The 16,706-nt window shown below is 35.9% G+C and overlaps 2 protein-coding genes across 2 annotated transcripts in view; both read left to right on the top strand.

Moving 5' to 3' along the window:
* Positions 1 to 338: 338 nt before the first annotated feature.
* TNFRSF17 (TNF receptor superfamily member 17) lies at positions 339 to 1,947 on the top strand. The gene is made up of 3 exons (XM_054391276.1): positions 339 to 453; positions 790 to 921; positions 1,691 to 1,947. The coding sequence occupies exons 1-3, from the start codon at positions 339 to 341 to the stop codon at positions 1,945 to 1,947; spliced, it is 504 nt and encodes a 167-aa protein (XP_054247251.1).
* Positions 1,948 to 3,639: 1,692 nt separating this feature from the next.
* Positions 3,640 to 16,706, top strand: part of SNX29 (sorting nexin 29) — an 87,452-nt gene continuing 74,385 nt past the window's right edge. Inside the window, exons 1-9 of the mRNA XM_054391275.1 lie at positions 3,640 to 3,900; positions 7,844 to 7,921; positions 8,524 to 8,576; positions 9,350 to 9,474; positions 11,241 to 11,421; positions 12,338 to 12,408; positions 13,238 to 13,486; positions 15,496 to 15,865; positions 16,521 to 16,639. Of these exons, the coding sequence (XP_054247250.1) occupies positions 3,640 to 3,900; positions 7,844 to 7,921; positions 8,524 to 8,576; positions 9,350 to 9,474; positions 11,241 to 11,421; positions 12,338 to 12,408; positions 13,238 to 13,486; positions 15,496 to 15,865; positions 16,521 to 16,639 (1,507 nt within the window). The remainder of the gene's footprint in view (positions 3,901 to 7,843; positions 7,922 to 8,523; positions 8,577 to 9,349; positions 9,475 to 11,240; positions 11,422 to 12,337; positions 12,409 to 13,237; positions 13,487 to 15,495; positions 15,866 to 16,520; positions 16,640 to 16,706) is intronic.

Genomic DNA, 16,706 nt, shown 5'->3' with positions numbered 1-16,706 from the left:
TACAGTTTGTAACGTTCAGCACCTGTTCAAGAAACATCTTCTATAAATATCTATTTTCTGTTTCAGGCAAAATTTACATTGAAAAATATCTTGGTGCAGCTGTTCAGTTTTTCTACAATTGTGAATTGCCAAAAAAGGAACCGTAATTCTTTGGGAGGGACAGAGTTAAATTCTTTTTACTTATCATAGTACTATGTGGCAGAGCTGTGATTGAAGTCTACCCATTATTGGTCGCTCTTCTTAGAGTTGCTAAAACTGAGAACTGAAAAGCCTTTTGCAGATGATCTTCACTCTTTTACAATTTCTGTGGCTTTCCAGTTCCATAATTACTGACCCTGATGGCACACTGCCCCAAAAATGAATACTTTGATAATTTGCTGATCTCTTGTAAGCCTTGTCATCTTCGATGTTCTAGTACACCACCGCCTTCATGTGAAAACTACTGTGGTAAGAGTAAGTAATATTTCTGCAATACTTCGTGGCTAGGTAGGGCATTTTCGTGTTGTATTTTACATGGAATTGTAAATGTAGAAACTTAAAGAAATCTAAAGCTTGTAAAGAGTTTATCAGAATAATGTATGGACTCAAAAATATTAATGACCTATGCAGTGTGTCCTGTAGGATCGTTAGGAAGAGTGAAATTTTAAAGCTCTCAAGCTTTACTTGAGCTGTTACTCAACAGAAACAGAACTTGCTTCTTTGATATAGAAGTTTTATGTGTTGGATATCTTTACTGTTTCATTGGCTATTATTTACAATTTATTTAATGCATCTCTTTTATTTCGTAAGGTACTGGTTCAAGTGGAGTTCTTTGGATTTGCTTGGGCTTAGGAGGAATTTTAATGCTCACTCTGTTCACCTTAATGGTTTTGTTTAAGTGGAAGCACCTAAAGCGTCTAAAAGAAAAACTGAAAAACACAGGTGAATAAGTAATATTCTTTATCAAATAATTTTAGATCATTGTATATTTTAGCTACTCTTAAAATGTATATATTTTGCATGTAATTTATATTCTAGATATTGATTTATTGGATTGTTTTTCATTCCTCAAATAGTCTCAGTGAAGTTATTGAAGTTAGTAGGGAATAAAATATCCAGGTGATAACTTGTAGAAGCAGCAATCTCTTTTTGTTGGTACTGGAACATGTCAGGATTGTTCTGTTGCATATTCATACCTGGCTTACTTGCTAGTGCTTGAGAAGTAATTTATGAACCTTCAATAGCAAAAGAGCCTTATAAAAGTTTCACCACCTTCTCACTGAATGCAAAAGGGATTCTACCCAGGTAGAGAATACACATTCAATATTAGCTTTCCATCTTATAAAATATTAAATAAAGTTACACTTCTTACAAGGTAGAATATTAAGTATGTGATGTATTTTGGGAAGGTGAAAAGAAAAAGGTTATTTTTACATTTTGCAAATACACATATCTGTGGAATGTTCACCCAATAAATCATGATTAGAAAATATATACTAGATAACTTAAATACTTATCCTGAAGAATAGGGGATACATTATCATAGACAAAAGATTCTCATATGTAGCTACATCTTAAAACTTTCACAATATATTAAGACTTTCACTAAAGGGAGAAACATAGTTGGAACATAATGAAATTTGGATCTTTGATAACTTTATATCTGGTACAGGATGATGCACGTACTAAATTAACTTCTGTCTATTTACAGACTCTTCTGTGGAGCTGAATAATATTCTCAAGGTTAATACTGAAAGCAGTGTGACTATAGAAGGAATTAGACACTCACTTCGAAGTGAAACATTAATGTATTCAGTGGAAGAATGCACTTGTAGTGACTGTGGCTTGGTAAAACCTCAAACTGGCTGTGAAACTTCACTTCCATTGCCAGCTACGGAAGAAGGATCTACTGTCTTAGTTACTACAAAATCTTTTGACAGTTTCAACTATATTCTGGGTGCTGGGTGACTATAAGAGAGGTGTATTTTTACTGAATAATAATAGTTATTGTAGTATAGCTATTAATACTTGCAGTCAGTGGAGAAGGCTAGTACATAATCCTTACAGGTCTTCCATTGAACTTTCATTAATATTGTCTTATTATATCTGTCTTTTGTCAAGTATTTATACAGTATTCTCATGTACTTAAGCTAGTTTTTTGAATTTTTAATTTCTGAAGTCCCTAATTTTTCTGCATTTAGTGACTGTATTTACTTATGCCAGATATGTATGAATCTATCAATAAACAAATTTGCAAGTAAATATTTCATGTTAAACTTGTGCTAAAAAAAAGTGCTTGACGGCACAGATAGAATGTTCCAAGAAACAGAAATAAAGACCCATACTGTATCTCCAGTCTTGTAAAAAATAATTTTAAAGAGCCCCTGTGATGCTTGGAATAGGAATGTTTTAATAAAGAATACCATTGTAGAATATGGAGTTCCCCCAGTTCAGGTAGTATCTTAGGGAGGTTGTGATGATGTGGAGCATCATACCTGCGGACTTTCCTTTAAGTGTCAAGTGGTTTTCAGGACTGTATTCCATAAAAATTTATTTCTGTTTTACTGATTTTTTTTTTAACCTACTTTTGTTATATGTACAAGGACTACTGATTAGATATAGTCATGCTAGGCTACTTCGTGGCCTAAAATTAGGAATATATGTTTGTCACGTTTTGGAAGCACTAATGGGATTTTCCTAATAAGAGGTCAGTTTATTCTTTCCTGGAAAGCTGCAGCAACAAAAGCAACAACTTTTTTTTTTTTTAATTATTTTTATTTCAGATAACAATGTATTTCATGTTCTTGCATGAATGATGAATGAAAATGTTTTGAGACTAGTAAAATATTGCACAAAATCTATGAACGATCATTATTACAGCAGCTTTAGGAGGCTGACCACAGAGTTTGGGCCAGTTAGGAATTAGTTGTGTAGGTCTGGCCACACATAGCCAAAACCTCTGAAACAGGCCTATAGAGCTATTGAATTTTATTATTATTACTTTATCTAGGAACTCTTTAATAAAAGCAATGCTCTGTTGCTCCACACAACGTGCAGCAGTGTGACAATTACGCAGGGCTGTAGTGATAGTGTGCAAATATAAACCAGCAAGATGATGCCTTGAAAAGTATCTACAAAATCTAAGAAAATTACTTCATTATTTTATTTTAATATATACTTGAGGTTTCAAAACTTTTCTGCCTTTTTTTGAAGCATGAACCTTTCAGGAGGTTTGGCAGGTGACAGTACAGACCGTTTCCTCTCTATTTTCTCATCGTTCTTTTGCCCATTCGCACGAGTCAGACTGTTCGGCTTTCTGTGAAGCGCAGGGATTGCCACAGGACCTCCAGCCGGGGCTGAGGCCGACACCTTACAGCGCCCCCTGCCCGGGGAGCTGCGCTGCCTGAGGGAATAGTCGGTTTCGCGCCTTTTCCTCAGGTGCCTATGAAGAGAGGTGGCAGCGTCCCGTAGCCTCTCTCTGAACACAACTACAGACCAAAAGCGCTCTCTGCCACCACCTCGGCACGGAGCGGTGTTTACCTTCCGGGGCGGCGGGGTGGAGTTCCGGGGCGGAGACTGGTCGCTGGCCGGCTCCGCTTTGGGCTGTGCGGGAGGAGGGATCGGGTCCGGCGGACGAAGGGTGTGAGCCCCGAGGCCGCCATGAGTGGTGAGTGGAGGGCTCGAGCGGGGCCTTTTCCGCTCCCAGAGCGCGCTCGGTGGGGCCGCCGGGGCTCTGGGGCACTGTCGGGGCTGGCATGGGCTAAAGCTTGCCCGAGGGGACCCCGCCGCTCCGCTGCCTGCTTAGCCAGCCGTGGCTCCGTCCCCCGCGGGCCGAGGTGGCTTTCTCCCTCTTCTCCCCGGCTGGGCTGGGGTCGTGGCGTGGCAGAGGATACTTTGGCCTCTCTTGCCCTGCGGTGTGTGGTAGCGCTTAGCCCTTGCCTGTATCACCACACCCCGCTCCTCATTTTGGCCCCTAAAGGCCCCCATAAGTGGATTTTGCCTTATTTACAATCCTGAAGACTTCCCTTGAGCGTGACACTGGCTCAAAGCACAAGCCATGCTGGTCTAGGGGATCTCCCTTGCCTCAGCTGTGCAAAATCACAGGAAATATTCCCGAGAAAATAAACGACCAAGGGAAACTAATTAAAAAAAAAATACAAACTTATTAACACATAGTTGGTGAGAGAGGTGAGAAGCATGACAAATGGACAGAGTGGTTCGTTCTAGTATCTAGAGTGTTTCGCTAATTCAGTCTTGTCCAGGATGTGTCACTTGTGGATGAGTTCATTTCTGGCCCTCACGTGTGTGAGTGTGCAAACTACTGAGTGTTTCGAGGTGTTTGTGAGGGGAAATATTTAAAAGATTTGCATGAGAATTGGGACCCATAAACCTTAGGGCTGCAGGGAACTTAGCCTGTTGAATGGGCCAGCATGGAGATTTATTGGGTAGGATGGAGGGAGAAATTTTATAGATTGTGCCATGTGTAAGTGTATGTATTAGGTCTTAAAACACGTTGGAAAGAGATTAATTTGGGTTCTTTTAAAAAGAGGTGCTTTAGTGAATGCTTTTATGGGCCTACTTACATAACTTCAGTAATGGAAGTTGTAGACAGCGCTCTGCGCTGAAAATTAGATAGTGTGTTTTTCTCCCACTCTGATTTAGTACCAAGTGAGATCTGTTGCCAGAGATAGTAGGAAAAAAAAAAAGAAGAGTTGACTAACTAAATGCTGCATGCTTTATGGATAGCAGTCACTTCTGAAAATGAAACAGAAAATGAAAGCACTTCAGTTGTATTTTTCTGTTTTGTTCTTGCCATTGTGGTAAGAAGAAAACAAAACATTTTTATGGATGATGAGAAGAGGAAACTGTTGTGGGGGACCTTGCTAGTTAGCATTGTGAAAAATGCAAGTAACAGTCAAATCTTTTGGATGATGGAAAAAGTATGTTTCTCTAATGTTTCAGATCTTTACACGATATAGACTAAAATCTCTATTCTGAAGTTTTTAAGTGTCAGCATTTTCATATGGAAAACATTAGCCTTTCAGTGATGAATGCAGGCTGGCACTAGCCTTGTGCAGATTTGTGCTGGGAGACTCATCTTTACAGCTCTTTTCCTTCTGTAAACTCAAAAGGCAAGGTGCCACCTCTTGTGGCATAAAACCTCATCATGTATTTATTTTTAATACCTTTATTTATTTATTTTAACCAATGAAGAGATAAATGTTGTCTCTCCTCATAAATGTGTAGCTACTTAGAAGAAAATAATGCCTAGGGTGCGTTAAGGCTAGTAGTCAGTTGCATGGCCGACCTCTTAACCTACCCATGTGTAGCCCTTGCCAAGACCTGTATGAATTTTCCAAACATTTCAATTAGACAGCAATATCACACTAGTTTTGCACCTTTCCAAACATTACTACAACACAATATTGTACAGTATTTTTCCAGAATAATGTGAGTGGAACAGAAAAGGTCAGAGGAATGTGTATCATTATGCTTGTTTCAGATAAAGGAGATACATAACATTAATATAATGAAATACAGCCGTGTACTTTTGTAGCAGTTGGAACAGCACTATCCACATTTATTTCACTGCCTAATTTTAGAACTTAAAAGGGTTTTACCTAAAATATAGATAGGAGGACCTCTTTCTCTAACAGCTGTAATTACATAATTATAATGTATGTTTTTGTAGCTACAGTGTATTCTAGTGAATGTGAAGGTAACATCCTGTTGATTTGAGCATTACTATTACTAATGCTTCTTACTAGTTACTCTTATTTTATTGGACAGTGTTGAATAGGCTAAACTTTAAAGTTACAAGAATACTAGATTTATGTGATTGTCAAGAATTAGGGGTGCTGTCACTTGTTTAATAGCTGTTTCAAAAAGCATATAAAAAAGCAGCTAATTGAGGATGAGGCAGTAGAATCGTAACAGTGTAGTACAAAGTAATATTTAAATTAGATCTGTATTTGGTTTATCTTGAACTTGTACACTCAGAACCTATGCTAGAGCAAGCACAAGGAACTGCAGTCTGAAATTTGGCATACAAGATTTCAAAATCTTGAGATTTAATTTTGGTTTTCTACATGTGGTCCTGAGGAGAGCTCTACCTCTAAAGAACTGGATGAAAATCCTGTTTTTCTTTACTTACACAGTCAGTTTTCTTCTGCTGTAGGTGTAGATACTTCTGGCAGGGTGTGAAGAGAACTTTGTTTTAAAAATAGGAAAGTATGACTGTGAACAACAAAAATTGGCAGGGGTCACAGAGACAGGTGCAGGATGTAAGCTTATTTTAAATTTTTAACTGAGTAGATGTTGATGGGAGAAGTCTCTTAAGTTTCTTAGGTTTTGCAACTTTATGCTTGTGTTTTCACAATTATTTTTAGACTCATGTATGAACTTCCGTTTTTATGACAATAATCTAAATATAGCCTTTTTTTTTTTCTTCTGAGTAATGTTGGTTTTATGCATTCTAAGTTTGTGTTTGTGTATGTGTAACTGCAGTTTTGACCACTCTTGTGAATCAGTAGAAGAGTATTTTTGTCAGTTGGTAGTACACTGTTAGTCTTTAAGTCAACTAGAGCTGATTACACTGAATTGATGCTTGTCTGAAAAACATGCTGCTTTTTTGTTCTTGTTGTAAAGACTTAGGTTGGAAAATGAAGACTATAAAAGAGCAAAATCTTAAACAGAGTTGGTAGAGATTCATTTTACCTTGCAGCTACTGGAAACAAAAACATGGCTATGTGCTATGTTTTCTAGGCTTGTTTCAAAGGAAAATGTAATCTGTGCTTGCGAAAACCACACAACTTAATTTTTAATTTTTAAAAGAATCTTAGACTTGTGAATATTCTTTTTCTTCTACCTGCAAAATTTCTGTGTTAAACAGCAACAGAAGAATTCTGCATTGAGCAGAAACCTTGGCCAGCCCTCGGTGTAGGCATTATGTGGCCTCATAGCCCTGTTGATAGTGAAAGTGATCTGAACTACTTAGGGGAATTATTGTTTGTAGTCATAATTTCTATTAGCACAAATTTACAAGTAAAATAAAGGCAAAATACACATTACACTGCACTGCGTCCATGTAAATATAAGGCTGCTTGGTATCACATGTCTTCTAGAACATCAACATAATGATCACCTGTAGGTTTCTGTATGTTACACAATTTTGATATTGTTCATGGAGTAGCATCCATTTGCAAACTCTTTCTATGTTACCAAATAGAAACAAAGATGCCAAAAAGATGTGAATTTAAAAACTAACATGTTTGAAAGGCAAGATGTAACCCATGTACTTAGTATTTTCATTTGACAGATGTTTTTCAGATTGCAAAATGATTAAATACAGACATTTGTTCTGAAGTAGCCTCAAACCGTTAATACAAAGAGAAATGTTGCATTATGCCTATTCTCACAAGTATATGGATAGCTTAAGACTGTAAAAGTAATAGGTATTGAAATAATAGAGCAAATCTACAGGTTTGGCCTTACAGGTGGTTCTGCTAAGGAGTTAGGGGCAAACTGTGCTGACTGCACAATTTGGCAGAGCGGTTGGACTCAATGATCTTCAGAGGTCCCTTCCAACCCCTGCTATTCTATGATTATACGATATTTGGTATTACTGCAATATACTTGATATTATGAACCCAAAGCCTTACTAAAATAACATTCTAGATATTTCAAACAGTATTCCTGTATATTAGAGAAAGGCTACTTAACCTCAGAGCCCAGACGGCATCATTTTACTTAGAGAAGAGACATTAATAGATTTTATCGGAATGTTTGGCATGGAAAGAAAGTTTTCAGGGCCCTGATGTTGGCCTGAATGTAAAAAAACATTTATTTTAAAACTATACAATTTTTTCGAATTTCAGGTTCACAGAGCAATGACACTAAGAGGCAGTTTCTTCTAGAACGGCTATTGGATGCAGTTAAACAGGTGAGAAATCCGGCACATATTTCTATGGTACACTCTGAGTTGTCAGTAATTGCAGGTACAGTCTTTGCCCTTTTTTCTCTTCTTTACCAGCTGAAGAAGAAATTTTGTCTTTGACACAGTATCACCTGAATTTTTGTGTCTGCTAGGAAACAACTATTAGGATTTATTTATGTATGTGTTTATCTTGCATCACCATGAGGTTCAGTGAGTAGAATTTCATAGACTGAATTCAGTTTAGGAGAGCTTGGGGAACAAAAGAATGACTCAAAAGTAAGCCAATGGTATGTTTTATAATGAATTATTCTTTTGTAATTGTAGCACTAAGCTGAATAGCAGCAATGTTTGTGTTTGTGCATATATATTTAAAACTCAAAAATGGTAATTTTTACTGAGTTTTGAATTAATTGAAGGACCTGGGGTGTACTGTTCTGGCTAGCAAGAATATATTTGAACTGCAGGAGTAGTCCTTTAGTGGAACATGATGCTGTAAAGCACTTTTCAATTGCAGGTTGTGTTTGCCAGTGCTTTATTTTGTGCTGCTTCCATTTTTTTTTCTAACTTAAGTGTTTCAGAATATTGATACTAAAATCTGTTTATTGCAGTGTCAGATACGATTTGGAGGAAGAAAAGAAATTGCTTCAGACTCTGATAGCAGGTAAGAGAGTCTAAGAAACTTCCAACATGCTTAGATTATCTGATGAGTGCTAGAGTTGATGAGAGGAGGGGAAGATCATGCAGCTGTAAGCTACAGGAAGTGCAGAAGAGGAAGAAGCAGCAACAAGGGAAGAAAGGGGAAACCCATCTCCTTTAAGGAGCAGCTTGTAATGCAGTTCCTGTGCATCTGTTTTGCCTTTTATGAATTGGAAAAGTCTAATAACTTTTTTTTTTGTCTGGGAGGTCATGTTTTTGCTGTAATTTCTGTTTTTAACAGCATCAGCCTTTTTCACAAAAATTACAGATGCTCCACAATCATCTTGAGTATTGTTTGAATTATATTCTGCTTTATTAGTAAAGTTTTCCAACAAAGTACGTATTTCCTAGCATAGGTGTGCTGGAGAGCGTTGTGTATTAATAGCTCTTCCTCTTTAGGAAATAATAGCATATTTTCAGAAAACTATTCATTGCTTGTGTAGTACAAACTTTATTTATGAAAATGTAATTGCATTAGATGTGAAAAGTAGGTAAGCTAGAGCTGAAGCACAGTGAACAACCACTGTAGCAGGTGAGATGATTGCCCAAATTGATTGCCAATTCTGTTGATTATACTGTTTGTAAATAATGAGATTAGTGTATACAAGGAGTGTTTCACTATATAAAAGGTAATGGTTCACCTTTACATTCTCTACTCAGAGATTTGGTATAGACCTGCTCTATAGAAACATAGTTAATTGGTTTTTTCACATGATTTCTTTTCAAATTCTGTTGCAGAGTCACTTGTTTGTGTGCTCAGTTTGAAGCTGTGTTACAGCATGGTCTGAGGAGGAGTAGGGGGTTGGCATTAACAGCAGCAGCGATCAAACAGGCAGCAGGTTTCTCCAGTAAAACTGAGACGGGTAATTCATTAATTGTAACTATTCTATTTTGAACAGTTGATCAGTGTGAGCAAGTGAGAGAGTTTCTGATAGAAACGTTAAGCAATGCACTGAGCTGCAGACTCTTGGTAGCATACTTAATACCTGGAAAATGGTTATTGTTTTCTTAATATAGTTTAACTTTCATACAAAATTTCTCTTGAAATGTTGGTGTTTGGAAATCTGCACTTCCTACAGTTCTGTCATGAATAGTATTACTGGTAATTTTCTTCTGAATTCTGTTGTTTTTTTTTTTTTTTTTCTGAAAGCAGTTGCAAAATACCTTTGTTTTTATCACTTTCAGACAAATGAGTCTGATATGATTGATATTCTTTCCTGTCTAATGTAATCACAGGTATCATCTTTTTCCTTACCACACTGCAATACTGCTGTTCAGGCTACAAACTCAAACTTTAACAACTGAATAATTCTAACTACATTAAAAAGGATTTAGAAAAATGATAAGCAAGGAGGGGCAGGATCAATTTGTCTTCTCTCTCATGTATTTCTTTTCTGTGTGTTTGAGAAAATCTTTTATCCATTTTTTAACATCTGCTTTATGCTACCTACAGTGAGATTATGATCAAACACCAGCATAATATTTGAGGTGATAGTGCACTGGTCGCATGTACAATAGAATTATTTTCCCTTTTTTGTTAATGTAAAAAAAATGTTGAGCGCAGTCATTCATTAAACTGTCAGGTGTACCTGCATGTCTTCCTTGAGGGATTGATGTGTTAAGTTTTCTTTTTTTTTGTAATCCTTGTGTTTCTCAGAATTCACTAAAAAATACCTCATTTGACTTAAACCCAATCTCTTAATATCTTATTGACTGTCTGGATGGACAGTTTTCAAACCATTCTAGTTATTCAAGCAATTCCATTTATAACAAATCAAAGCCACAGGGACATTATTATTAATGTTATATATTAAAGTACTTCCAAGCAATATGTATTTGCTGCAACATCAATAACTAATGATTGTCAAAGTATGCCACAGAGCACTGATTCAAGTCTTACAGCTGAATTATGTGGTATTTGGTTGTTTTTTCAGCCTGAGCAAATGCTAAGAGGTTAATTGTAATAAATATGCCTTTATTCAGCAAGAAACAGGAATGTGTAAAATACTGGGTGTTTTATTGTCCCTTTACAATTACTGATGTAGATTTTTTCGATCTCCCAAATGAGTAATTGGAGTGAACTGCTAAAAAACCTTTATCAATATTTGGGGACAGGGCAAGAAAAGTATTTTAGTGGAAAGTGATCTTGTTGACTTTTAAATGTGACACTTTTGGTTTTTATAGTAAGATAAATTTGTCATTTGTATGTCTGAAAGTCCTTTGGACCTAGCTTCTAACATTTCAGAATCAGCAGTAAGACAGAGTCCTAAAGAATTTTTTTTCTTTGCATAATATATTCCCAGCTGAACATAGGAACCTATTCGAGGAAATGCCATCTTAAATGTGCTTACAAATGTGAATTCAATTAAAAAACGTAAAATAGAATCCTTTAAGGTGTGTGCTTGGCTTTTTCAATGAAGTGAGAAGTTCTCAATGCTTAAACAGCCAAAGTCCTGGGGAAATAAATAACTCATTTAACTGGGGAATTATACGAAGATGGTAAACGATTCACCTTGGTTCAAAGTTATACATAATTATCTACTTCTTTTATAGAATGACATATAAATGCATTCAGATATGAGTCTAGCCTTTTTAGGTGGGATGGTGATGATGATGATTATTATTCCAGAGCCTGTGTTTTGGTATTATGTGAAAGAAGTCCTGAATAAGCATGAACTGCAGCGCTTTTACTCTCTGAAGACAATTACTACAGATATTGGTAGAGGCCGGGCTTGGTTGCGCTGTGCATTAAATGAGCATTCCCTGGAAAGATATGTTCATATGCTGCTTGCAGATAAGACTCGACTCAGGTACTGTATCTGATATCTTTGTAATGCATTGACAAACAAAATACTGAGATAAAAAAAGCCTAACTAAAACTTGTGCAATAATAATACACCCTATGAGTTGCTATGCTAGTGAAGCCACTTAACCTCATAGTTTGATTTTGTTCCCTTTGGAAATTTGGCAGCTGTTAGGATATAGCGGCTTGTGCCTGTATCAACATGTGACCTTGAAACTGGTTTCATTGTAGCACATGAGCAAATGTGCTTCTTCGTTTCCTCATCTTCATTTCCCTCCTCTTTTTTAACTCACTCTCTTATTCTTTCAAGTTTTCCACACCGAGTCTCTGACAGTGTATTTTGAGGTGCCACTCTCATTCCATTAAAATACAGAATTGCAGCATTGATCTTACCAGTTCATCCATGGTAATTGCCTGTTACCTTTTGGAGGTGCCCACACTGTATTTGAAAAAGTTCCCATCAGTCAAACCATAGGTAGCTACCACTGAAAATCACTTGAAAATGTTTTTGTTACACTTTGTCAACCTTCTTGTTACAGAGTTACTGAGAATAACTGACTATGCATTGTGAAATCCTAAGGTACTTTGGATGTGCAAAATGCATCTCAGTTCCTACTTAACTGAGTCCTACCTCAGAAAGGCTTCTTTTTTTTTTTATCACTGGATAAAATTGTTGCCAGAAATTAGCTTCTTGGTGCCTCCTTTTCATTTTTAGTCTGTTTCAGTCCTGTAGCGTTCTTGCAAGAAGATACATTTTGATATAAAATCAAATTAATGAAGCAACGAAGGAAAAACGTAATCTGAAAAATCATTGGATTGGTGTGTCAGTAATTATGCTCATACTTGTTGCAGTACTTGCACAGTATCAGGATTATCAGTATTCTCTTTTTTTTTTTTTTTTTTTTTTCCCTTTCCAATTATAGTGTCTTCTATGAAGACTGGTCTTTTATGATGGACGAAGAACGCTCTAGTATGATCCCTACAATGGCAGCTGGTAAGACTTTTCTCTTAAATGCTGTTCTTGGCAAGCTATTTTATTTTGAAATGTCATATCTGTTTCTGTTTGTGGAAAGCTTCTCTAACACTCTTTGCTGATGTGGGGGATGTGTGTCAGATGCACATTGAGGGTGCAGTATTCAAGATATGCCAATTTATGCTATAAATTGATGAACTGTTACAACATTGGCTATGGCCTTCCTGCAGATCAGAAATCTTTCACATAAATTTTCTAACTCTTTATTAGTCAAGGCTAACTTTTTTTGTAAAAAGTAGCATAATTCAGAGGAAACAAAATGGGTTATTTCTGACTAGAAAACAGCAATGATAGATGTTTATAGTAAGACCCAAAGTATAAGTAAGTACATGTAAGGAGAGTAAGAGCAAGGAATAATAACAGCTAATCTGCTTTGCTAGAGTTTGAACGCAGAAGTTCTGTGTCACTACCTTTACCTTTTCTCAGCTACATAGTTAAATGCCTCCTCTTACAAGCTAGGGTTATGGGAGGATTTTTAAGAGAATATAGGAACCAACAAATATTTCACTTGTGTGAAATGGTTTTAAATAAAAGGTAATAAATAAACTAGTTCACAGTACTTATAGCTCCACAGCCACCAAGATAAATTCAGAACTGTTTGCATCAGCTTGAATAGCATCTGAAAAATGAATGGTACATGAAAGAATAAGAATTTCTACAGAAAGAACTGTGGGAATTTTTTTGGGAAAAGTCTTACATGTCATAGCTTTGTTAATCCTTCTGTCTCTAATATTTTTATGAGGTATATAGTGGATACTTGGTCTTTTTTCCTCCTTTCTTTTATCTGAAGGTCTGAACTCCATTCTTTTTGCCATCAACATTGATAATAAGGATTTAAATGGACAGAGCAAATGCACACCCACCGTGTCTGATTTGTTAAAGGAATCGACGCAAAATGTAACCTCATTGTTGAAAGAATCCACTCAGGGTGTTAGCAGCCTTCTTAGAGAGATAACTGCATCATCTCCTGTCTCGATTCTAATGAAACCCGATCAAGATGCTGACCCGCTTCCTGTTCTTTCAAAGAATGTAAATGCTGGTAAGCAGTCTTGTGCTGTTGTTGTCATTCAGAAACTTATACAATATTCAAGAGTATTTGAATAACTTTTCCAATTAAATTTAATGCACTATTACAGAACAAAAAGCCTCGAGTGTGAAATTTTTAGAAATACTGTTGTGAATACTGACTGACAAATGTGTATTTTAGTTTTCTTGCATCACTGTGAGAGGGAAGCTGAAGTATCTTACTGGTAGAGTGCTTTGTTTGCAACCTGAATTTCAGTGTCTCGTAAGATTATGCCTTGTCATAATTTTTCATTTTTAATGTGCTTTGGCACTTTATCAGGAATACACTGCCATACATCTGCTATTATATGTAAGATAAAAATCTTAGCTGATAGTCTTCTTCAAGCAACTCTCGTGTTTACAGTCTGAATTCTTACATGAAGTAGGTAACAGGCACAAATGAAAATTTACTTCATGTTTCTTTTTACTTTTACATGTGTTAGTGTTGCAACCAGTCTGTAGGATGTTAGTTATTAACAAAGATTAGAAGTCTTAAATCTCTTACAATTTGGAACTAATTGAGCAAAGTGTGATGTTCATTGTACATTTTCAGTTCCAAAAATAGCAAAGGAGTATGTTATCGTCTTCACTTCCAGAAGCTGAGCTGAGAGTTTTGCTTTGTAAAGGTACAAAACTCAAGGAAGATTCTGGGATTTCTGTATTTTTCAATTAAGAAGCAAGTTTTCAGTTCAGGCTTTATATTGTTTTGGTCACAAGAAAAAGGAAAAAAAACCCACATGTGAATGCTACCAGGTAGGAGTAGAAGCTGAGGTAAAGTCTATTTTTTATTGGCATTTAAAATAGACTTTGTCTCAAAACATGGTTTGCAAAACAATCTCGTGGTAAAGCTTTTGTTGTTTAGCACTCTAAATGAAATTAAAATAGTAGGTGATACTGAATTTAGGATAATTTTGTTAATGTGGAATAGACTTGCAAGGTGAAATAACAGGATAATTGACCATATGCTGCACGAGTACAACATAATGTACATTATGTGTTCAGTACATGCATATACAGTACATGTAATGAACAACTTACAATAAAATACCACTTCAAAAAAATGTGGTTGCTCAAATGCCATTATAAATTGAATGTTAAAGCATGTCAGATGTTTTCATTAAAATCTATGTTCTTTGCTGAAATTCTATTTGCATCCAGAATAGGTTTTAACATCCTCTTTCTGTTAAAAAATGTTAATGTTTTGTATGGATATCTTACAGCTGGATTTGAATTAAAATAGGGTAGTTTAATCCCAATGTAAGTTGTTGTGGTAAATTTTTGTTGTCTCTTAGAGTGCTTCAACTTTGCAAGATTATTTAGCCTCATGTGCACATCAGAGTCAGTGAGAATAGATAATAATTTAAAATTATTTATAGCATAGATGCCATGTAGTCAGAGATGATTTCAGTGTATTTCCAGACCAAGAGCTAACTAGCTGAGGGAGGGAGCAAGTTTTAACTTCTCTTGTCTGAAAACTGACTGCTCAATTTCTGGAATATGGACAAAACAAACACTTTTTAATTGCAAGTTGTGGATTTTGTATGTTCTCTGAGTTTTTTCTTTTAAATTTTTAATCCCCAGAAACATTTCATGTTTGCTCTGTTTTGTAAACGTCCTCTGCAGTGTACACTAGTCATACACACTGGAAGAAAGTGATGGGAAGGCTGACTTTTATTTTAAATTATATTTTATAAGTTTGTTGAACTTTTTTTCAGTTCTGGTTGAATACTCTTATGAATGTACCTCCAAAATATCTTTCAAAATCTGAATTATGAATGACTATGAATTTTATGAATATAAAATAAAGATGGTAGTTAGAGATTTTAAAGTTCATGTGTGTGAAAAGATAATGAAATGCCTTGTAGATCTAAGTGTCTTGTTTAGTACATGATTACTCTTAAGAAAAAAAACCTAAGTTTATTATATTATTTCTCTTCTGTAAACTTTGTTTCTTCTCTTCTCTAAACTTTATGTTTCTACTAGATTTGAAATACAAAAAAGATCGAAAAAAGAAGAAGAGAGTGACAAATATTATCTCATTTGATGAAGAAGATGATGAGCAAAATTTGGGGGATGCCACAAAGGCCCTGATTACAGGAGAAAGCTCAGAGGAGAGTGTAGACAGATCTTCAGTTTTTGTGTTACCTTCATCTGAAAGCACTCTTGGAAAAAATTTGAATGGAAGTGAGAGTAACCATTCATGGAAGAGCAATTCAGTGTTCATGAATGGCGAGTACGACTACCAGAAACTGGATGTGAAGAGCATTGATGATGAAGATGCAGATGAGGATGAGCTATATGGAAAAACATTAAGAAATAAAAGCACAGAAGGTGAAACTGAAGCTTCTGAAAAGTAAGTAATGTTGCAGAAGCCAGCTGGAAATTTTCCATGCTTCTACCCCTGTTCCTTCATGAGTACTGGCCAATTTATGTAACTAACTGAAATAATTTTTTTTTTTTCTCCTTTATTTTGCTTTTTCTTTTTTTAATTTGTTTAAACCATTTGGGTCACTGTGGTGATATTTTGTTCATAAGCTCCACTGATAGCCAGTGTTTCAGTATTTCAGTACTTACTCTCCTTGAAGTTCTCAGTTGAAATTGTTGTATGGTATTGCCAGACCATAATTCTGGTATGTTTGGTTTCCTTAGTATGATATGAACTCTATTTTGACTTAATGGTAAACTCGCATGTTTAAGCAGAGTAAGCCTGTTATCATCAGAGTAGCTAGTTAAACAAGACAAAACTGAGAGAAACTGAGAGAAAAAGAATCATCTTAGATACCAATATGCCCTCTTAATTTCTGACACAGAACTCTCATCTGCTTTGGAATAGTCTAACCTTTAATGAATTTACATATTTCTGAACCAAAAAATTGTCAGGCAGATTAAAATGAAGACTTTTTTTTTTTTTTTTTTTTCCAGTGATATCTCTGAAAGAAGTACAAGTATTGTGAACTTGACTATTAACTGTATAAATAGGTTGTGTTGTTTGTTTGGTTTCAATCTAGGCCTCATGCAGTAGGCACATGCAGTTCTCAAATATGCAGCTGGACTCCTCTGCAAGTCCTGAATGATGATTCGGATGTTCTATTTCCTGTCAGTGCCATTGGCTCTTACTCCCAAACAGGTAGGTAGTTTAATTTACTGAATTACAGCAAACTTCAGAACAGAATTTGTAACATGGGGTGATTATA

Source organism: Indicator indicator, chromosome 22 (assembly GCF_027791375.1).
Source record: "Indicator indicator isolate 239-I01 chromosome 22, UM_Iind_1.1, whole genome shotgun sequence".
Lineage (NCBI taxonomy): Eukaryota > Metazoa > Chordata > Aves > Piciformes > Indicatoridae > Indicator > Indicator indicator.
This window is presented reverse-complemented; position numbering and strand designations above follow the sequence as displayed.

Excerpts from the sequence above, each read along its gene's own strand:
- TNFRSF17 (XM_054391276.1), top strand. The coding sequence starts at position 339 with ATGGCACACTGCCCCAAAAATGAATACTTTGATAATTTGCTGATCTCT. Across the intron at positions 454-789 it reads TGAAAACTACTGTGGTAAGA|GTACTGGTTCAAGTGGAGTT; the intron begins GTAAGTAATATT and ends TTATTTCGTAAG. Across the intron at positions 922-1,690 it reads AGAAAAACTGAAAAACACAG|ACTCTTCTGTGGAGCTGAAT; the intron begins GTGAATAAGTAA and ends GTCTATTTACAG.